Raw genomic sequence first — 21,432 nt, 5'->3', positions numbered from 1 at the left:
ACAAATAGCGGGAAATTTAATTCAAGCCTGCAAGAAACTTTCTTTTGAGTATCAATTACCTTTTAGCAAAAGTAAACAAATAAAACACCTGTCAACCATCAAATTATAATATATGTCGTATAATAATAACGAGAACTACAGCTTGTTGGTATCATTTTTTAACTGTAGATACTACTTTTCTTATCACTACCTAATTCTAAGAGAACTCATCTCTTTAAGGCCAAATTATTAATGTATAGTTACTTTTATCAAGCTAGTTGCCATAGATATGAAGAAATTTACTTTAATATTGAGACTTTTATTTTTGAAGGTATACATTACTAATCTGGCCCTAAGGACCAACTCTTTTAAGTCTGCTTAGGGAGCTTCCAATGAACTAACTGGCACAAGAAGTATCTTTCAAACAGAAGGTAAAGTTTGACTTTTAGTTGAAATAAGAAGACTTATTTGATCACCTCTACAATGAACAAATACAGTGTGACCAATGTTCCTTTAAGTAAGTTAGCTCACATGAAGTTTAGCAGGACATTAAAGAACTGGTATTAAATATGGTCCAAACACATTATTTATATTTTTTTGTTAAAATTAAACAATAAGGACTTTTACAGTTATGCATCATATAAGTTATAAATATTAAGTGAAACTATAAATGATTATTAAAACTACTTCACAGACTTCACATTGCTTGATCAGTAGTTTTTAAAATGCTTCAACCTAAAAAGAGAAACCTTGGAACTTCGATTACCCAATGCTAAAAACCCAGTGCCCGGAGTAAAGTTTATACAATTCAAATGTCCCAACTTGCTCTGGAAAGGTGGAAAATTGCTAAACACACTACCACTGGCTATATGAAACAATTTGATTGAGTTTTTAATGTCTGTAGCTGCTAAAGCTAGTAATTCACTTGAAGCATTAAATTCCAGTCCTGTAATGGCAGTGGTCAAGTTCATGATAGTTTTTCTTGGTTTAGGTAGTTTGCTTTTTAAGGCATCTTCCATTCCATACAAATTTACCACTCCCTGAGCAGACCCGCAGGCCAAAAATTGGTTAGAGGATGATGTTGCCAATGCCGAGCCTTGCAGACATCCTTCATCTAAGAACTTATGCCTAACTCTTCGAGTATTTACATCCCAGATTGTCACTTCTCCAGTGTCAGAGTGTCCAAATAATAAGCTGCCTTCAGAGTTGTATTTCATGGCAGTCACTTCATTATCTTGCTTTAATGTGACTATCTTTTCTTTTGATGCTGAAGAAAGTATATGGACTTCCCCCCACCTGCCTGCCACAGCAATAAATTGGGAATCTGGTGAGACTACAAAGTTCTTACATTGGGTCATGCCAGGTGGTAAATTGTACCTTAAAGCTTTGGCACTCATTAAATCATAAATGTACATATGCCCAAGTCTTGAGCCTAACATTGCCTCATCCCCATTCTTGATAAACTTTGCACATAGAATTGGAAATCTTTCAAATGCTACACTGTGAAGCTTGTTATTTTTCTTTCCGTCCACTGCAAATAATGAAGCAACTCCTTTGTTTCCCGCAACCAATGCTACACTTGAAGTAGGATGGAATTCAATGGCATTTATGTAAGCCCCTTCATTGTAAGTTTCCGAATTCAAATCTTTGACTTTCTTAAATTCAATACTACCTGCTGGAAGTGATGAGGCTGAAGGTTTGCTGATAAACCCGGCAGTGTGTAAAATCTCCTCATCAGAGTCTTCACTTTTATTTTTGTTTAGTTTTGCCCAATTGGGAGTGCCCACAATTGACTCAAACTTGTGCTTCAATAAACTAGAGTATTTATTGCTACGATCGTTAATTCCTCCTGATGGGAGCTTACGGTTTTGAGAGTCCAGTGCTTCACCCACGTCAATCCCAGCATCATCTTCATCAGACCATGCAGGTTTTCGAAGTTCCTGATTGTCACTGTCCTCAGAAGTCCCACTTTCAACGCCTGAATCCAAATGGATTGGCTCAAGGATAGTTTTGAATAAATCTTTATAATAGAAATCGGATTCTAGGGAAGTGGCAGCGATAATACCATCAGAGCATTCGTCTCTGGGAGCTGCTTTGTGCCGAATCTTTTCACTGGTTAAACCGGTGTCTTCCGCATCCATTTGGCGAATGGATTTCCTTTTGCGACTTTGTTTCGGCATTTTTTTCAATTATTTTCTCTTTGATTTAACCGGAAGGTTAAAAAAACGCGTGCTAAATTGATTTCTGAAATCGGAATTGAACGGAAAGGAAAGAATATGGATTGGATTGCAGTTTTTAACTTTGACACATTGACTGGGTTTTTTGTCAAATGTCTGAATTATGTCAGTTTCACAGAAAAAGTCGACTATCATTGGTTGAAAACAATTTGATGTCATCTAGATTGCATTTAGATAACGCGATAAGGTGGAAACATGTATAATTTGATGCGAACGTTTTTGTTTTTTAACAAATATTTATTATTGTTTATTTAGTGGATCACAATTTTGCTCCTTTTCCATATTCGTTCAATATCTGTTCAAATTAAACTCACAAATTTCTAATTTTGTTTCGTGTGACAAGGCGCCCGCAGTTTTTTGTTAAGGATAAATTGTGCAGCAAAATGTTCAGAAACATAGTCATAATTTTGGAATTAGATATTTTTTGTTTTAAAATGTTTGGTTTACCCAGCGATTATTATTTTAACGTATGTTCTGCAAGTTACATTTGTTCCTTTCGGTAAAAAGGTGTACATTTTTAAAAGAAACCTTGAAAAAAAAATCGTTGGTTTGTTACAAAAATTTATTATAATTTGTCAATTGAAAATAATTTAAAATTTAATTACTTTGGTACAAACAATATTTTAAAACGAAAACATTTTATTCTAAAAAAAAATTGCTTCACAATACATATTAATTTGTGTAATTAGTCTACCTGTTAAAATAGGTAGCAAAAGTAAATTCATTCTAAGGGCAAAAAAATCAAAATATTGGCAACTTTTTACTTGTAGATAAACCCACGCATGGCATCTAAGAAACTAGCCAATTATTTGTTTATACTATATTTAGCAATTTCTATTAAATTTATCTAGAAGTTTAAGTTGCCAGAACCATCCACTCGCCCTAAGAAATGTCTTAATAAACTTAAACTTACAATAAAGTGGATAAATACTCTACATATATTTAGATGGAATGACATTCAATAACATTTTAATTAAATTTTAGAACTGCAGCAATTTTACAAGATTTTATGTTTAAGCCACATATGTTATTGAAAATCATTGAAGAAGGTTATTACTTCAAAATATAGGAAAATTGTACTAAACAATGATACACCTTGGCCTAACAAAAAATTCAGTGAATTTAATTTCAGTCAATTTTTAATATCTGGAAAATATCTAAATGCAGGAAAAATACCTATAAATATATATCTAGTTATAAATATAGGATATAAATTAAAGTCCATTTATGCACTCCTCATTAGGAGCGATAGTTACCTAAAGGCCTAATTATTAATGTGCTGTCAAATATCTTAGTGTTAAATTTTACAGCACAATATAATTTGGCTGTTTATCGAGCACAAATCTACAGATTAATTTATGGGAAATTCAGTAACAGGCCTATAGACTTGGTTTTTGAATATTTTTTTTCCTAATAAAACATTCAAAAATAACGTTTATGAAATAAATTTAACTTTAAGAGAATAACTATGCGAAAAAAGTCGCTAACATAATAACTTTAAAAAATATTTATTTTTTGCAAGAAATATGACAAAATACGAGATAATAGTTACAAAATTGCATTTGCAAGCCAATTTTTCATTAAATAGATGTTGCTTGCAAAATTCCATTTTATAATCTTATTCTTACTTCATATTCATTGCACCTATGCTACAATGAAGGAAGTAAAAAATTCCAAATTAAAAATTATATTTAAAGTTTGGAATTTAATAAAAACAAATGAAAATCAAAATTTTATTGTCACAAAGAATCAAATAGGATTTTTCGTGCTAAAGTATTTGCTATCTGAAGTTATTTATTTATTTATTTTACCAAAATACCTCAAGTCTCGTACAGGACTAAACATTTGGCTGCACTATGAACAATACCACAAACCAAATGCTGAATGAAACAGGACAATAACCTTCTACGATTTATGAAAGTGTAGATACTCATCTGGACCCTGTACAAATAAGGGTTTTGTTTGGGCTTCAATCTATCTTGTGGTCAAACGTAAATGTCTGTAGCAAGGTTAACAGGACAACGCAAATAATCATAAAGTTTGATACCGATGTTAAAATTTCGCAATATAACAACCTGATCGTCAAACGGAGTCCCAAACGATCTGAATATACAAAAAAATTCTTGATTTCAATTAATCCTGTTTGTAATATACCTTAAATATTATTTTGAGTTAATTTAAAACTTAAAACAGTATGCGGTTCCATCGCTCCAATAACCTCCACTAGTGAATGGGTCATCATTCAAAAAAAAAAATAGAAATTTACTACGACGAATGAAATAGAACTTTGCGGGACCTTACAGGTATCCATAAGAATATGGTCTTGCCTGCACTTACCTACTTAAGTTCCACAAAAGGGAACTTCGAGTTGGGGTATTGATTAAACTAATAAATTTTCCTTAGTTGCAGCGTTTGGCGTTTCCTTTATTTGCGCATATCATTGGTATCAATAGTTCTATTGTAACAACCTTAAAATGCAAATGTTACAACATTACGTTCTTTGGTTCTTTGTGACATTATTATATAAAAATAACACGGACTGACCCTTTAAGTAATAACTAATTCTAATCAAAAATTGTGCCAGATGAACGTGGAATTTCGTAGCACAACTAATATAATACTTAAAACCCTGTGAGACCTAAACATATACAGAAGGACGTTTATGCTTTATGATATAAGGCGATATTAGGCCTAAAATTTCACATTAATTGCACACTTTCCTTGAATTAAGGCGCGAAAAGTACAAAAATGTGAACAAGTGCAAATAGTTTGTATAGAGAAGACATTACAAAGAAACTCAAGAATCTGCGTTTTCTAAAAAACCAAAAAGGTTGAATAGAATCATTATACTTTTCAGTAAACAAACTTCTAGAAAACGTGAAATTAGGTGGTCGTTTTAAAACATTTCAATAATTTTTTATTTAAAAATCTTAAGAAATAATAACTAAATATCTCTACAATTGACAATCATGTAATGTCCTCCAGTTCTATGGATTAATATTTTTTCCATTTTGCGGACTCAAATAGAGAATATCAAAAGTGCTTAAAAACATACTTATCAAAAATATGTTCGTCGAAGTTCACCAGAGAAATTACCTCTTATAATACGATGTATAGTATACACTCAGAGAGTGAATTCAACCCTCTACCTCAGCACCTATTTTGAATACACCTAAATTTGTACTGGCCACCATAAGTACTGCTTGGAATTGAAAAGGTACCGCCGGTAAGAGAGAGAAAAAGGCCTCCCTTGGACTCTAATAATGAAAATATCACAGCCTGACGCGAGGTAAAATTAATCTGACTACACTTCCGTGCGAAACTTAAACTGAACCTCCTTAAAAATCGATGGAATAAATTACTCCCAACAAGTACAAGATATCCGGAAAGTAATTAATTATTTTCTTTTTTACGATACAAGTTAACGATGTCTTCAACGGCGGACATAGAGCCGAAAATGAACGCCAAAATAGCCACGAGAATAACAATCACATTCTTGACAATCTTCCAATTATATGGTCCAAATCCCTTGTCCCAGAAAGTAATGACTTCGATAGCCACTGGTACTGCCAAACCAACTATCGAGAAGCAGAAGGCTCCAATAAGGCCGACGAAAGGAATGATGGTGGGTACAGCAATGGCCATGGCGACGCAGATTAACACCATCATGGTTCTCATGACGTATTGACTGACTTTGGGGTGTTTGGTGCATTTGTCTTTGATGGAGCTCCAGGCGATGTCTAAGCAGACGTAGAACTGAAGACCGAAAGTGCAGAAAACGGCGATGGCTATCAGAATATTGACTGCTTGGGCTGGTCTAAAGGAAAAATTTTTATTGTTAAGTAATATAAAATGAATATCAACTATTGAAATGATTAAAAATTTTGAGTTTTGAGACTTACACGGCCTTTCTTGGGAGATTGTATGTTATAGAACCGAGAGTGGCATCTCCATAGCACAAATATCCGAAGAAGCCCAGAAGAATGTAGATTAAGGTGACAAATGACATTCCTTGATTCAAGACTCCACACAGACCGGTGAAGCTTTGTGGGGATGCCATGTGATTTTCCAAAGGCATAACCTTGAAAAATTTATCAATTTGGTGTTTAGACGGTATGATGTGGAAGAATTTAAGAGTAAAAATGGTTTGCCTTTTAGGATTAGTAGATGTCATAAAACAAAGAAAAAAAATGAGCAATTTCAGGACTGGAGTCTATACATTTTATAAAATTTTGCACTTCAAATCTACAACATTGCGGCATTCTGTTCGTGAAATAAAATCATAATGCGTCGTAGTCAAATGCACAACTTACCACTCCAATAGCTTCAATCGCGAACATAGTAATGGCGACGGAAATTGGCAGAGTGGTCACGTTTCCAACCAGAGGCCTATCGCTGATGGGTGGAATGTCAGCTACCAAGTAATAGAACGTGATAGCCAAACCAATCCCCATGCAAATATTAGCTACCTAAAGTATGTTAATCGTTTATATTTAAAAATAAATCTTGGGGAGCGCAGTCTTACCATGGAAAATGGAGCCAAATATTTAAGATTTGGAACATATGCCAGTAGGATTAAGGGAATCAGAAGCAGAGCAATAACAATCCGAATATTAACGTTGTAACCTAAATAATAATCCAGGACGTAATTGATGTTCATAGCGATGATCACGCTGTAGCAGGAGCAGGTAAAGAAATAGGTGACAAAGATACCTATCAGCACCAAATGCCTGTTGAAACAATAAATATTAATTATGTAACTAATAGAATTAATACGCAAAATTGCTTACTTGGCGGTTAATGCGAAAGGCTGTGCCCATTTGGGGCCCCTTCGGCAAGCCTCCTCTGCCACTTCGGCGAAACTCATCTGAGTTTTACCGGCTCTCCGATATAGCTCGTGAGCGCACACCACCAAGATATACGAGCAATGAGTGCAGATCACGCTCACAAGAATGGTGGAGAAGACCCCCATTACCAGACCAGAAGCTTTAAAAGCTGCAGGCATGGAGAGAATTCCAGTTCCAAGGGAGGCTTTAAGGAGATGGGTGAGGGTATCCATATTGCTGCCATAAGGAAATAAACCAGTTAATTGAAAATATAACTTTAAAGTGTGAAACAGCAACATGAGTACTGTTAAATGCAATTTTTTCAGACTAGTAGGTGATATATTTTATATGAGTGAAGTAACGTGCACTGTATAAAGAATATTAAAAAATACTACTTACGAAACTGGATGTTCCAAATCTCGCGCCTTAAAGGGGTCGAACTCATAGTTTGCAGCTTCAAAGTCGCTCCCCTTGATTTTGTATCTGAAAGCATTTATTCATATTAATTTTTGGCAGTTAATGGGCTCCGTTTAATGTAAAGTAACCACGGTAACACCTGTAGCCTTTACTAAAATCACAATTAGTTCGGTTGATAAAAGTTCCTCCGTATTGGGTTGAATATTGCACATTTTATTAATCCTTCTCAAGAACTGAGAAATCCTCTGAGCACCTTGACTTATTGAAATTAAGCTGTGTCAATTTCACACGACATCAATCTCAATATCTTTTTACAACCGTCCTGTACATCTTAACAATGACTACTTGCTTTTTGACCTGATGCGAGGCCAAAAAGTGACCATTACTTCTCGATTGAGCAACTAACTTTTCCGTTATCAAAATACCGAATGATCCATATCCATTGCTACAAAAAAAATGTTAAACAAATCTATCTAAATTAATTTAAAAATGATATAAAAAAACACTCTCTGACTCTCACACTCCAGCAACCAAAGAAGCATTCAGTACCAACGCAAACCGTACTATAATTTTTCTAAAAAATATAAAAATATTACTTACTTGGTAACTCCATTAACACTGGAGTTATCCTTGGGTAGGAAAGTTTCGAGTTCCTGTGCAGAGTCATTTTGAGAGACAGATTTTTCGTTTTCCGTCTAAGGGAAAAAACAGTTCTCGCCATTGCAAAAATTGAAAAATGCCAAAGTAACTTACCATATTTTTGGAATTTTACTGACTAAAGGACCCTTAGCAGGCGCTCTCTCCTGAAACGAAAATAAATTATTTGCATCAAGGGGTACTCTAACGCATCTTGAAAACTCACTAAAATATTTTTCCTCTATCAAAGAGCTAAACTTGCAATGCAAATTTCTTTCAAAATACAAATTTGCTGCCTTAATGAATAAATAAATAATGGTAAGCTCGTGATAAAGTAGATTTAAACTTAACCCCCCCAGGCGATCATATACGTCATCGCTCTTATCTTCGCATTAAAGAAGCGCCATAAACTGAGATATATGCATGTTGATACTCTTGAGAAATCAACATGTAGATGCTCTTGTCCCCTTCTACACCACTTCCCACTTGAGTTGAAAAAAATCGATATGGGTAAACTTCGTGTTTACTTGTCTAAGATTCAAGGTTTCTGTGTTTGAAAAGCACATGACCAAGATAATACTATCACACATTTAGTGCACTATTCTCATAGTTGTTATGTTTTCAAAAAACATTCACACGCCATTGGGAACTGAAAAGAACGTAAAATTTAGCGTTTTAATGATATAACAACCTACTTCCTAATTTAGAATGCCAATTTTCCAATAATGTGATAAAGGACTTTTAAAGGTTCTTTTGTGTTTCAATTAGAATTTTAAGACTTCACTTAAGATTAGAGCCGACGGGCTACGAAGTACATTGAATATAAAAATGGATCATGATTGCCTGTGTAATACTAGAAAATCCATTGAAGACAAATATGGTCGCTCATGGTTCTCCGCATTGCCCTTAATTACAAATGCGATTAAACTCTTATGTGAGGCGTGAACAGATGAAACCGGTATTCTTGGGCTTTGTCCAAAGCACATGTCAATAGATCTGCGCTCAAAAAGAAATTAGATCTTAATAAAACGTTTATAAATGTGAAAGTATTTAGATTTCAAATACCAGAGGAGCGGAACGAAAGCTTAAAAGTTCAATTCTTGTCAAAAAAAAATGGCGAAGGAGGGAATATAACGAAACTGAACCAAAATCAGGAACATTAACTGAATATCCAAAACTGAGTAATTATTAGCAGTCTACCGTAATTTATAGTGTGTAATATAAATATGTGGTGTTATTAAAACGCAATAAGATGTAGCTGGAAGTTGGAATACACACAATAATTTGGATTACTATTTAGCTGTCTCAGCACTGCGTAGAAGGACATCATCGATTGATTTTCTTGGTAATCACATTTAACGATTAGGAAAGCGTGCTAGTTTATTTTTATATACAGTTTACATTCGGAGAAGCGACTAATTAGTAATAAAACTTGAATTTAGTTGCAATAAAATTATGCTGATAGGCGCCCATAATTATAGTTATCTGATCAATGGGTCTGACGTTTTCATTATTTTTTTTTTTTTAATACAAAACAATATTTAGTACTATCATTGAGAGATGATTTAGCTACTTAAGAGGAGAAATGAATTTAATAATAAACAAATCAGGTTACTTGAGATGACGGGATGAACAAACCTGTGATTTGAGATTAGGTTCATGGGCAACATTCAGATTCGACAAAAAAATGTTAACTTGTAGCAAACACTCCATATATTCGACTATAAATTAATTGTTGTTGTGACTAAAACACTTTTTGTATTTGCACGTTAAACGCATAGCAACATTAATGGCAATTACCTACCTATCATGTAACAACAATATCCTTGGCATGCTAGTGGATATTTATCATAATAATATTTCCAATAACTTTTTTTTTTATTAATTTGTAATCGTGGCAACACGGGCAACAATGTAGATTTAAAATTTTCAATACCCTTTAACAAATTTTAAGTGAGAAGTTGATTGTACGAATTACTAATAGCCGAATTATGCGTACGCCAGACATGGACTTATTTGAAAAGTTGTACGATGAAATTATTCAATTATAAGACCAATTTAGACGTCTAATGGGTTTGTTAGCTGGAGGAAAAATTTAAATATGAACGATGATGAAATCGGGAGAAACTTTGCCTACATCCTTCGGGGGATATTCAATAGAGAATATTCGAATCGGGGGAAGCATGTAACAATAGAACCTGAAGCTGAAAGCTAACAGTTCCTATTCTTGCACAACCATTTACATTTGCCAACATTTAATATTGTAAATTAGAAAATAACATCATTCTGATTGCAATATCCACGTTGCCAAAGAAGGAGTTTCCGCAGTAAGACCATCATGTTTTGGTACGTTAATAATGAGGAGAGGCTTATCAGTAGCTGTTTGTTGTCGTAAATTAATAAGGGAGCTAATTTAGAGTAATCTCAAAAGGTTTGTTGATATTTGTACACAATGCAATATTTCAAAAACATAATACCAATGACTTTGGACCCGCAATCAAGTGTAAGTACATAAATAAATTAGGGCACAACGTTTGGGTCTCACTCTTAAGGTAATATTATGGGCCGCACACTAAGATTATACAGGGTGTTTCCTAACTGCGTGTAAAAAATTTAAAGGCGTAATCCTCGACTGATTTTGAGTCAAAAATGTCTAATAAACATATGTCCGCAAATGCCTTGTTTCCAAGATACAGGGTGTTGACTGAAAGACGTTGAAAAAGGTTTGGTGGTATTTACTAATTTGTTTATTGTTAGTTTTTTTTGCTACTTCCACTCCTATAAACAAGATAGTCAGTGTTATTTTGATTTTTTACTCTCTAAAGTGAAAGAATTTAGTTCTGTGTCCCAAAAATCAGATTATACCTCAATTTTGAAAATTTTTCGAATGCCTAATTGCACTAATTAAGAAATGGCCAATATGGTTTTTGTTCTCGCCTCGCTGATGGTAAGTGTTTGGCAGCGAGGCGCATTTACCTGGAAACGTTTCCTAACCACCAAACCTTTAAAAACCTCTTTCAACGTCTTTGTGATAGAGGATCTCTTATGAAGTAACGGTGGTCATTTTTAGCAATTCTTATAATTAATCATTAAAGCATTCCCCCAAAAAATTGTCGTTTCTAAAATTCAAACACCCAAATTGAGTCATTTTGGAAATGAAATCTCTTTTTCTTGTCACATTTCAACACCCTGTATCTTGGAAACAAGGCATTTGCGGACATATGTTTATTAGACATTTTTGACTCAAAATCAGTCGAGGATTACGCCTTTAAATTTTTTACACGTAGTTAGGAAACACCCTGTATACAGTGCCACAGAAAAGTATGCGTACCCCCGTCGAAAACGGCTTTTTTTACATAAGGAATTGGATAATAAAGAAAATCCTTTTGGAAAAATTATATATGTCTAAACATATAGTAAATTTATTTTTAACTAAGCAACAAAAAAATCCATAATTTAACAAAATTAAGAAAACTAATAATTGCAACTCAAAAAAGTATGCGCACGAGAGAACTCATCAACGAATAACAAATAAAAAAAAACATTCTTAATATTTTGTTGGTCCTCCTTTAGTCCCAATAACTGCCTTTAGCCTATTCTTCATAGAAAAAACCAAATTTTTAGTAACCACTATTGAAATATCATTCCACTCTTGCGATAGAGCATTTCTTAAATCCTGTTTGTTGTGAATTCTCCCCTTTCTTATGCGTCGCTCCAGTTCATCCCATAAATGTTCGATGGGGCTCAAGTCCGGAGATTGGGATGGTGAATGGAGTTGTTTTGGGATATTATAAATTAACCATTCTTTTACAATGGCAGATGTATGCTTCGGATCGTTGTCCTGTTGGAAGCACTATCCGCTTGAAAGGCCCAGTTTTTCCGCAGACTGTTTCAAGTTGTTTTTGAGTACGTTCAAATAAACAAATCGATCCATTGTCGTATCTACAAACACCAAATTACCCACCCCACCAGCAGACATACATCTCCAAACCATCACGGACCCTCCTCCCTGTTTTACGGTAGGAATAATATTTTTAGGATTTAGCTCTTCATTTACCTTTCTCCAGGCTCTTTGTTTTCCATCACTACCAAATAAATTAAATTTGCTCTCATTACTAAATACGACAGAACTCCAAAAATCATTGATTTTATCAATGTGTAGATGAGCAAAGTGAAGCCGCTTTTGTTTATTAGTATCCGTTATAAAGGGTTTCTTCCTGGGAACTCTACCATGAAAACCCTTGTTGCGAAGAACTGCCCTTACTGTTTTTGTGAATGAACATGTATTTTATGATCGTCTTCCAATGAATTTCGAATTTCCACTGCCGTTGTTTTGGGGGTTTTTTGTAACTAAACGGTCAATGGAGCGCTTAATGCGGGGAGTTATTTTTGGAGGAGGGCCACTTCGAGGTCTACTATGAAGTGAATTGGTGGTTGAAAAATTTTCTAAAACTCTTTGAATACTAGATTTGGCCCGTCCAACAATTTTGGCAATACTGTTTAATGAATTTCCTTCATTCCCCAATCTAATAATTTGTTCACGCAATTCAATGCTAATCTCTTTACTTTTTGGCGCCATATCGGTCAATTATTCTGTCTAATTAGTGAGAAACCTATGCACAAGCTGGTCAGATTACAACTATTGCAGAAACCAGACGTTAACTTGCAGCAACATGTCAGATCTTAGAGGAATATCGCAAAATCTATTGCCCGTACGCATACCTTTTTGTCCTGCAATTATGAGTTTTTTTTATTTTGTTAAAAGAGGATTTTTTTTAAATGTTTTGTTAATAATAAAATTTAATATATTTTTGGGCATAAATAATTTTTCGAAAAGATGTTTTTCCTTCTCTGATCCGTTCTGTCCAAACAACCATTTTTGATGGGGGTACGCATACTTTTCTGTGGCACTGTACATGTCAACACATGTCCTCGTGACGATACTCACTTAATTATTAAGTAAAATTTCCTTAACATATGAAGTATAGCTTCACATTCAACAGGTCAAGTAGCGATGCATTGACTTGATGGAAATTACTTTCCTACTGAGGTGCTCTCTTCACCTTAATGACGAAAAAGCAAAATAATCTCAAACAACTGGAAAACGTCAAATAACGAATTTACATATTCAAGTTTTACATGGCATTTATTTCTTGTGACCTTTCCCAACTTAGGATTTTATCTGTTTATGATTTGGTAATCAGAGCACATACTGTTATCAAACATATTGAAATGAACTATTACAAAACCGTATTTATAGCTGAATATTGTGAATTTTTTTTTGGACTTTTGAATAACTTTGATTTCATTAAGCTATAATGTGTTTTTTTAGCTAGCATCAGCAATTTGGAACTCGTGTGGGAATTACGGGGATTATTACTGGTAAAATTATGTTTCTCGTGAATTAGTAAATCATGTAAAATTGTAGACTATAAACGTGAACAAATGTCTCACTTTAGTACATATAATTTTCTCCGATAAGAAGAGGAGTTTAATAAGATATAATTTCAACAAGTTTTTCCTTGAAAAGCACTGTTTACTAAAACAGTTTTGTGGTTGGCCGATCATTGCGACAGGATTTCGATATCCTGAGGTCATCCTCATAAGGCTAAATTCTAGTTGAAAACTGAGCCAGTTTTAAGTGTATAAGAACCCTACCATACCCTCGGCAATACCATCATTTGATATATTTTGAATTTTCAGAGGTATGTTTGAGTTAGAATTGCTTTCAATGCATTAGCATTGAAAGTTGGCATTGCCTTCCAATAAAGAATTTATAAAATAATATCAAATTTGAGGCTTTTAAATAGTATATCTCCTCATATTTTTTCCCTGAAATGTCCTCATATATCTTGACCTGTATAATTTTAATAAGTACACATATCTATTTAGTTTATGGGCAAAACATATTAAGGGTGGCTCACCCTGCGGAGTGATCATGTTAATTTGCTATTGATATTCTAACACGCAATTTAGTCTTTTTCATTAAAAATTTAATACGAACATCACTGTGAGATACTCGTTTTACTGGCGATTTGCTTCTTTATGAGAATGAAATGCGAAGAATCTATTACTTTTCTTGGAGAAAAATTAACATTTACATGTGCTTCATTTATCACTGATTGGTTAGAATTAATCTAATTCGCGATTTAAATGATTTTAATCTTGCATTAATTAAAACAAATAAAAAGATTATTAACATTTTTTTGATATTTACGATAACAGCTGATGTTTATTCATGTGCTATCGTCTATTCAAGACATTCACAAGTCCATAAAAAATATATCTACTGAGCGACACTTGAGGTGCTAATTATAAATTTAAATTGTTTTCAATATTTTGTTTCCGTTCGTTAGCCATTCTACAGGGTGTCCCACAAGTGTTTCATTATATTTCGGTGGTTAATAGTACATTGAAAAATAATATGACTCCCTATATAAACCATATTCCAATAATGCTTCATTACGAAGATACAGGGTGTTAAACTTAAAACACACCTGGAATATTTCAACGTATCAGAGTATCAATGAACAGGCGAGCTCAATTATGTATTGAACAAAATGGCCACCAATTTGAACAATTTCTATAATGTTATAGCAAATAAATAATATTTAAAACAAACTTAATATTATTAAAACCATTTAGAGAATATCGTGCATATAGACGGTATACAATTTTTTACTGGCAAACGATACGTCGGACGAAAAAGAGACAAGTGAACATTTTTCTTCTAAATGAAATTAAATTTCTAAAAATAATTTTTATTTTGATAAAAAGCAGTGGCGCACTATGTTTTTCTTTAAAAATGTGCCGAGAGGTGTCCGTACGCACGTCACTGGTGAAACGAAAAATAGCCCTTTTGCATAAATAAATGCGTCTACATTAACTCTCAAAACATGCCAAATTTCACTTACATATCTCAAACGGTTTTGAATATATCAATAAAAGTTAGATTTTTTAAGTAAAGTTTAACACCCTGTATCTTCTTAATGAAGCATTATTGGAATATGGTTTATATAGGGAGTCATATTATTTTTCAATGTACTATTACCCACTGAAATATAATGAAACACTTGTGGGACACCCTGTATATTCCAAAGATACCTTCCTTACACCTCGTTGCTCCAACTTCATGTAAATATTGCTTACCTTTTAGAAACCATGCTAATCAATATCATTGATTATATGAAATCTATAATTAAGTGATAATCTGAGCGATTGAATTTGCTGTTTAGTGCCTCCAGAAACCTCGTGAAATCACGTTAAAAACAGACGTTACTGCCAGGATCGAGCTAACCCATTTACCCCGGAATTTGCATAACATTTATTTCTGATTCAGTACGTCCATTTTTGTACTTTAATGGTTGAATTTTCTTCTATTATCGATGTATAGGAGAAGGCAGTTTTGATGTCCTTCAATTTTCAATTCAAATGCGGAAAACATATTTGTTAAAATATGATGTCAGTTTTTAATTGATCAGAGGCTACAATACGGCGGTTGTTATGAAAATGAAGACCAATAATCAATAGTTGAAACTAGCCATACATTATACAATCTGCAATGTAATCTTCACGGAAAGGAATGACCTAATGAATGATTTGCTATTATATTTCACTGTTTTCGTAGAATTAACTGCCGGCTAGTTGTTAAACTAACGTAGATCGGGCCCTAAGGCACAGTTTGCCAAACACTTGTGGCGCCTCCACAGTTATTCAAGGTATTAATTTTCCGTTTTCTTGAGCGGCGAAATCATCAAATGCACTGGGTATGCGCTCGACAACAACTGTGAACTCTTAAATTTTGACAGCAAGATCATTTTCCATAGAAACGGCAACTTTCCAACGAGGTAATTTCCATAAAAATTCTTAATCAGGGCAAGCCAATGGCTAATTTCATGGGAACCGTCTTGTTGGTAACGTTTACAGGAAATCGATGTAAGGCGTCTGGTCTCTTAGACTCGAGGCTCCGAAAACCAATCGGCAACACTCGTCAAAACATAGCCAATGTGGCCAGAATGGCCAATGTTGCCAGATGGGTGGAATATAAGTCCCCAAATTATCACAATAAGTCCAAAGATTTAGTTTTTTTTCCTTGAAATTGTATAATTGTGAAATATATTTATTGAAAATTACAAGAAAACTTATCGAAGTAAATTCAACGGAACTACTGATAAAAGATTGAAGTTTTTGTAAAAAATATTGCTTTAGTTGATTTATCTACATCGTATGTATTGTATACTAAATTTCGAGGCATATGTTGGTCAACAATTTTAGGGTTCATATCCAATCCTACGCCCTAATAGTTCGTGCAATATACTTTTTACATTTAAATCAGGCGTTCGATATAATATGAATAAAAAAGTTTTTTTCCTTATATACGTATAATTCGTCAGAAAAATAAAAGAAAAACATTTCTTAATTAATCTATGAGATCCGGCTCTCTGGTTTGTGTGTTAATCAAGGGCGTGTCACCAATATTGTTAAACACCGTTTTTCAAAATTTCTTGGTAACTTTGCCAGCACTTCGCCGTTTTCGTGAAGATTATTACCTTGCTGGTAAAATTACCAAGTCTGGGTCTGAAGGGAAGAGCTTGACACGTTTTTAACCTGCTCTAATGCCGGCGGTTTACCTAAAAATTCTTTTTCTATATTACATTAAACGACGTCATAATTTACACGTCATTGAAATGCAGGGAGTTGTGGAAGATGACCTTTTGGGAAATGTCCATCCTTTAAGACAATATCGAATACGTCGCGCCATTCAAGTCGTGAGATAATGCAAGAATGATGGTTTTCGCAAAATTATGTACCAGAAGAGAAAACAAGAAAACGCCGTAACACGAGGCTGAGGAGTTGTTGCTATAAGTTGTAGTGAAACTTTTAACATACAACTATTCTTAAATAATTGTATTTGTCTTTCCAATATACATAAGTTTTTACTTGCGAAAAGACTAGTTACTGAAAACGGAAGCACTCGGTAAATACTGCAGCTGCAATATGGACAAGCGACTATTTGACACCGTGAAACTTGAACCACATCGTATATTCTGGCTATAGAAACAATAATGGACAGTTTAAGTGCACTTCTGAATTTTATATTATCTTTAAGTTTATATACGTACATACACATACAACTAAACAACCAGTTATATGCAGATTTGAACCTTTATCAGCTGAGATAAAAACTTTAAATGCTGAACTCAATAGCTAAATATGTAATACTGTATTGGCATATACCACAATTTTTATAGCGCTGCATTAGTAATTCTATTGATTTTATGATTAATCACAAATTCTCCTTAACAAATAATTCATTGGCTATATCTGGTCTTTTTGATATCCTGGAGTAGCCTAATAACTCTTCCTTGAAACTCCAATGTTTGGTCGTCATCAAATAATGCTAATGACGGTAATAAGCTTTTGAAAAAGGACAAATGTCTGTTCTCCTCAGAGTCGACTAGCTGGTGGTCTATATACTTGAACACTTTCGTATTGCCCATGTCCTCTATAGCATCCATGCGCTTTCTTTTCCTCATATCAGAAATGCTAGAAGTTGCGGCCACAGTTTCAGGTTGTTCAATAATTATGTGTTCATCCTCTGTGATTTCTTCCTTTATAATACAGGGTTCCAAACTGTCATCGTTGGCCGATGATGGGGTGTCCATAATTTTTTCCAGAAAGGACATTTGGTTGTGATAGATGTATGGTCGAGAACGTGTGTATTTTTTCATGGATTTCATCCAGGAGTCGCGCACTTGGGTCCATTTCTTGATAACTAATTTTACTATAAAACAGTGCTAGGTGTTCAATCTCACCCAGGGGTACTTGGTCAATCATATTTCAAATGTCTATGTTGTAAAAAAAAGTGCGGTTGATTTGCAGCCGATTAACTGGTCACGTGCTTTCGTTTACATCATGGACACTTCAAATCTGAATTTAGCATATGTATTTATTATATACATATTCTTACTATAATCGTCCTGGTCCAAATGTTCCATCTCTTCAAACTCGTCATTCAACATACAGCAAATCTCCTTCCACGCGTCCTCTTTCGCTCCCTTGCTCTTGTACATCTCCAACGATTTGTCCCATATTATCGGCTTGTTTTCGACTAGGTTTATCATTAACTCTACATTTATGGACATTTTTTTTTAATAAATGACAGCAACAGAATTTATAAAACGATCGTTCATGTTTGGCTGGTCTGCGACGTGAAACTACTGAGTGTTCGCTTGCTTGGAGGTCGTTCACGGGTTCCGGTTACGGTCGATTCACCGATACGGCACGGATTGCACCGAGGGGGGAGACTCTAACAGTGGCGTTCTCAAAACTTCTGTTAAAGACACGGTTGAACGTCTATAATTTGGTGTCCAAGAGACGAAATAAAATGTTTTTTTATACCTGCAAAATGATGTTGCTCGCTAATTGGTAAACAGCATGACTTCTTAGTTTGCACTCGCAAATTAAAAGCGCGAGTTTGTTGCCAGTGTTGTAAAGTGAATTGCAACAACCTTGAACAACGGAATCTCCGTTATCTAATAAAATTGAGGTCACTCAAAAATCCCCTATTCACTATTTTTAATTACATACCACAATAGGGCTGTAGCAGGAATAAAAGGTGTACTATGTGTAGTATTGGTAGTAAAGAAAGTCTACAATTAATATAAATTGTTGACTAGTAGTTATTTAGTTGTCCATCATGAAACGTAAGAAAAACGAGTTTAGTAGGTTTTGAAAGTTTTTCACGATTCATTTATCCGAATTACTAGTACAGAGTGTAGTACAATTTTCACTATCATAACACCTACAAGTGTGTATTTAGGTGTGCAAATCTTGCCAAAGTCTCTGAGATATATGACTCACTATAATATTTAGAATCTTAATACACATTAACATCGTAAACAATAGAATTGTGTATATGGTTATTTAGCACGTTGCAGTTGATGCATTTGGTAAATTTTTTTGCTTATTTTTGTCCCACCAGACCAAAACAAAAGACAATAATTAATTATGGAGCGTTATTAACGGATTTCCTTTTAACGTGCTGTCCCATTTCAAATTAATTAAAAGCAAATTTGGTTTATAATTGATCTCCCCATTAACGTACAAATCAATTTATCCACTCCGTTCGTTAAAGTATTTTAAAAAAGCGCGGAATGTGCATGTCTAACACCACAGTGACCACTATACGTTTTTTTTTGTTTGAAATGTAGAGGCTGCCCTCGTTCGAAGATAATGAGCGCTAAAAGCATGTATTATTCTCAAATTCATACTGTTTGTTGTATAAAAATATACATATTAAACGTCAGCAAATGAGTATGCTGAGCGGAAATGGGTCATTGAAAAGAAATACTTGTTACTTTATCTGGAAAGTAATGACCTCTGTTCACTTTTCAGTCGATATTTTAAGATTAGAAACGATCAGGTTTTGTCGTAAAAACCTTCAGGTCAAAGTGACAACATGGCGCCATTTCTCTATGCTGGTATACATGGCAAACCCTTTATACACTGCCGTTGTTGCAAATGGCAGGCTCGGTTAAAACGTTGCCACGTGTTTGTGCTTTTATTGATTTTTTTCTATATTATGCCCTAGTAATTCTAATCTATAAATATGAAAGTTTCCTATAGGGATATTTTGATGCTTTGAATGATTCCCGTTTACTTAGGAGGTCGGTACCTTAACCATCATGTGTGCTTAAAATTGCTGTTTCTGATGTAACAAAAAAAAAACATGATTAAGTATTCATCCGAGGTATTACTTAACGGTTCCCAGTACACGAGTGCGTTATCGATCATTGACATTCATATTGCGATGAGGCGCCATACTACTGAAAATTGCATCATGCTCTTTGCACGTTTTTGCACTAAATTTGCAACCTTAACCTAGCATAAAATGGCTGCAATATATCTCACACGCTATCGGATTTGCCTTATTGCAATCAACCAATGAAGCATAAAAGGTGTCGTTGACGAAAGCTCATTATATTCGTGGCTATATAATATTTTTATTTAATACCTATATTAAATTAAAATTTTATTAACACTCAAATTAATTGATAAGGATCGTTCTTATACGATTATAGATTATTTTAAGGTCGGATCATACTTTTCGTCAGCTTTTTATATTCAAAGGAAACTTCGTTACTATTTGCATGCAATTTGTAATTAAAACCTTAATATGTCGCCAGAGTATACATATGTGACATCTATTTATAATTAACTTACAGACAATGGAAAGTTGTACGTATGCCAAAGTGTTAGCTCAATGGCCCCATTACAGGGGTTCCAAAAAAATTGCTTATTTTAAACATACTCAAAGTTACCTCATTTACGCTGAACGTATCGTCGTTTGATCATTTACAAGTTCTTATAAGGAAAGTTTTATTAAAATATTAGGTGAATTCAGTTCAACTGAAATGACTCGACAACTTCATAAAATAATCTCTGGAGCCTAGGTTTGGATTCTGGTTTGATGATGCTAATCTATTTTTAAAAGTATAGAAACCGCCTTGGGGATCTTGCTGGAATAGTTATAAATTTAGTTATCTTTCCAGAAATAATAGGCATGTAAACGGGTAAAGAAATAATAAAGAGGAATTTGGAATAAATGATGATTTCCTGATGATTGAGGATATCCTTCACAAACTATCCATATGTTACCTTACAACAGTTCTTATTTGTTCAGTATGTATTTTCTACACTTCTCACACCGTTATGAATCTAGGTTGCATTCCACTGAGATCATCCCCGCTTCAATGCTAATAGCACTTCACCCCTAAACCCCAAAACGCATCGCAATTACGTTTATTAAATATTTTCTTATTTTGGGAAATTTACAAGGTTGTCCATATTTATATTATTTAATTGTTTGTTTAATCAATCAGGTATATTAAGACAAACAACATATAAAGACAAAAAAATTTATTGCCTTCATTGACGTTACATGGTGTCATTATTGCATCATTTATACCACTGCCATGTGGATATTTTCAGAATTTCTCTTGCAGTCTTTTTCAAAACTTTTAATTTTTTGAGTTTTAATAAATTTGTGAATGGAGAAACGTGATGATATATCGTCACCACGCCACCCCTTAAACCGTTTCCTTAAATGATTTCAAAAGCAAAACAAATTCTTCATATTGTTAACCTACCAGGACAAAAATTCTCACTTTCTTTTTCTGGTACTAAAACCAGAAGAACTACCCTTATGAGCTGACGTAACGAGGTAGTCTGATATCGCGTCGCCACGTGTTAACCGAAACCGATACCGGCATCAAACGACTTTAGCTCCCAAGGCTCGAATACCGACTGAAAATCTATATGACTCTCTTATCGTT

The 21,432-nt window shown here is 34.1% G+C and overlaps 3 protein-coding genes across 7 annotated transcripts; all 3 read right to left on the bottom strand.

Annotated features, from left to right (window-relative positions):
* Window positions 1-93: 93 nt before the first annotated feature.
* wcd (U3 small nucleolar RNA-associated protein 18 homolog wicked) lies at window positions 94-2,292 on the bottom strand. Its single transcript, XM_066294912.1, has one exon. It carries the CDS (start codon window positions 2,157-2,159, stop codon window positions 690-692), a length of 1,470 nt encoding a protein of 489 aa, XP_066151009.1. The 5' UTR covers window positions 2,160-2,292; the 3' UTR covers window positions 94-689.
* A 472-nt stretch (window positions 2,293-2,764) lies between these two features.
* path (pathetic) lies at window positions 2,765-21,425 on the bottom strand. 4 transcript variants are annotated; one of them, XM_066295424.1, is made up of 10 exons: window positions 21,247-21,425; window positions 8,213-8,262; window positions 8,060-8,154; window positions 7,809-7,904; window positions 7,442-7,525; window positions 7,007-7,279; window positions 6,742-6,946; window positions 6,530-6,685; window positions 6,119-6,297; window positions 2,765-6,033 (listed from the first exon to the last, which is right to left on the bottom strand). In XM_066295424.1, exons 2-10 carry the CDS (start codon window positions 8,213-8,215, stop codon window positions 5,610-5,612), a joined length of 1,515 nt encoding a protein of 504 aa, XP_066151521.1. In that variant the 5' UTR covers window positions 8,216-8,262; window positions 21,247-21,425; the 3' UTR covers window positions 2,765-5,609. The 4 variants fall into 4 exon arrangements, with proteins under 4 accessions (XP_066151521.1, XP_066151523.1, XP_066151522.1 ...); XM_066295426.1 differs by having other exon boundaries at window positions 7,866-7,904; XM_066295425.1 differs by lacking the exon at window positions 21,247-21,425 and adding an exon at window positions 8,322-8,531.
* LOC136346350 (uncharacterized) lies at window positions 17,169-18,592 on the bottom strand. Of its 2 annotated transcripts, XM_066295429.1 has the most exons (3): window positions 18,497-18,592; window positions 18,066-18,428; window positions 17,169-17,879 (listed from the first exon to the last, which is right to left on the bottom strand). In XM_066295429.1, exons 2-3 carry the CDS (start codon window positions 18,238-18,240, stop codon window positions 17,407-17,409), a joined length of 648 nt encoding a protein of 215 aa, XP_066151526.1. In that variant the 5' UTR covers window positions 18,241-18,428; window positions 18,497-18,592; the 3' UTR covers window positions 17,169-17,406. The 2 variants fall into 2 exon arrangements, with proteins under 2 accessions (XP_066151526.1, XP_066151525.1); XM_066295428.1 differs by having other exon boundaries at window positions 18,066-18,565.
* Window positions 21,426-21,432: the final 7 nt, after the last annotated feature.

This window comes from Euwallacea fornicatus, chromosome 22 (assembly GCF_040115645.1).
Source record: "Euwallacea fornicatus isolate EFF26 chromosome 22, ASM4011564v1, whole genome shotgun sequence".
Taxonomy (NCBI): Eukaryota; Metazoa; Arthropoda; class Insecta; order Coleoptera; family Curculionidae; genus Euwallacea; species Euwallacea fornicatus.
Note: the sequence above shows the minus strand (reverse complement) of the source record. Positions and strands in the feature narration are given on the sequence as shown.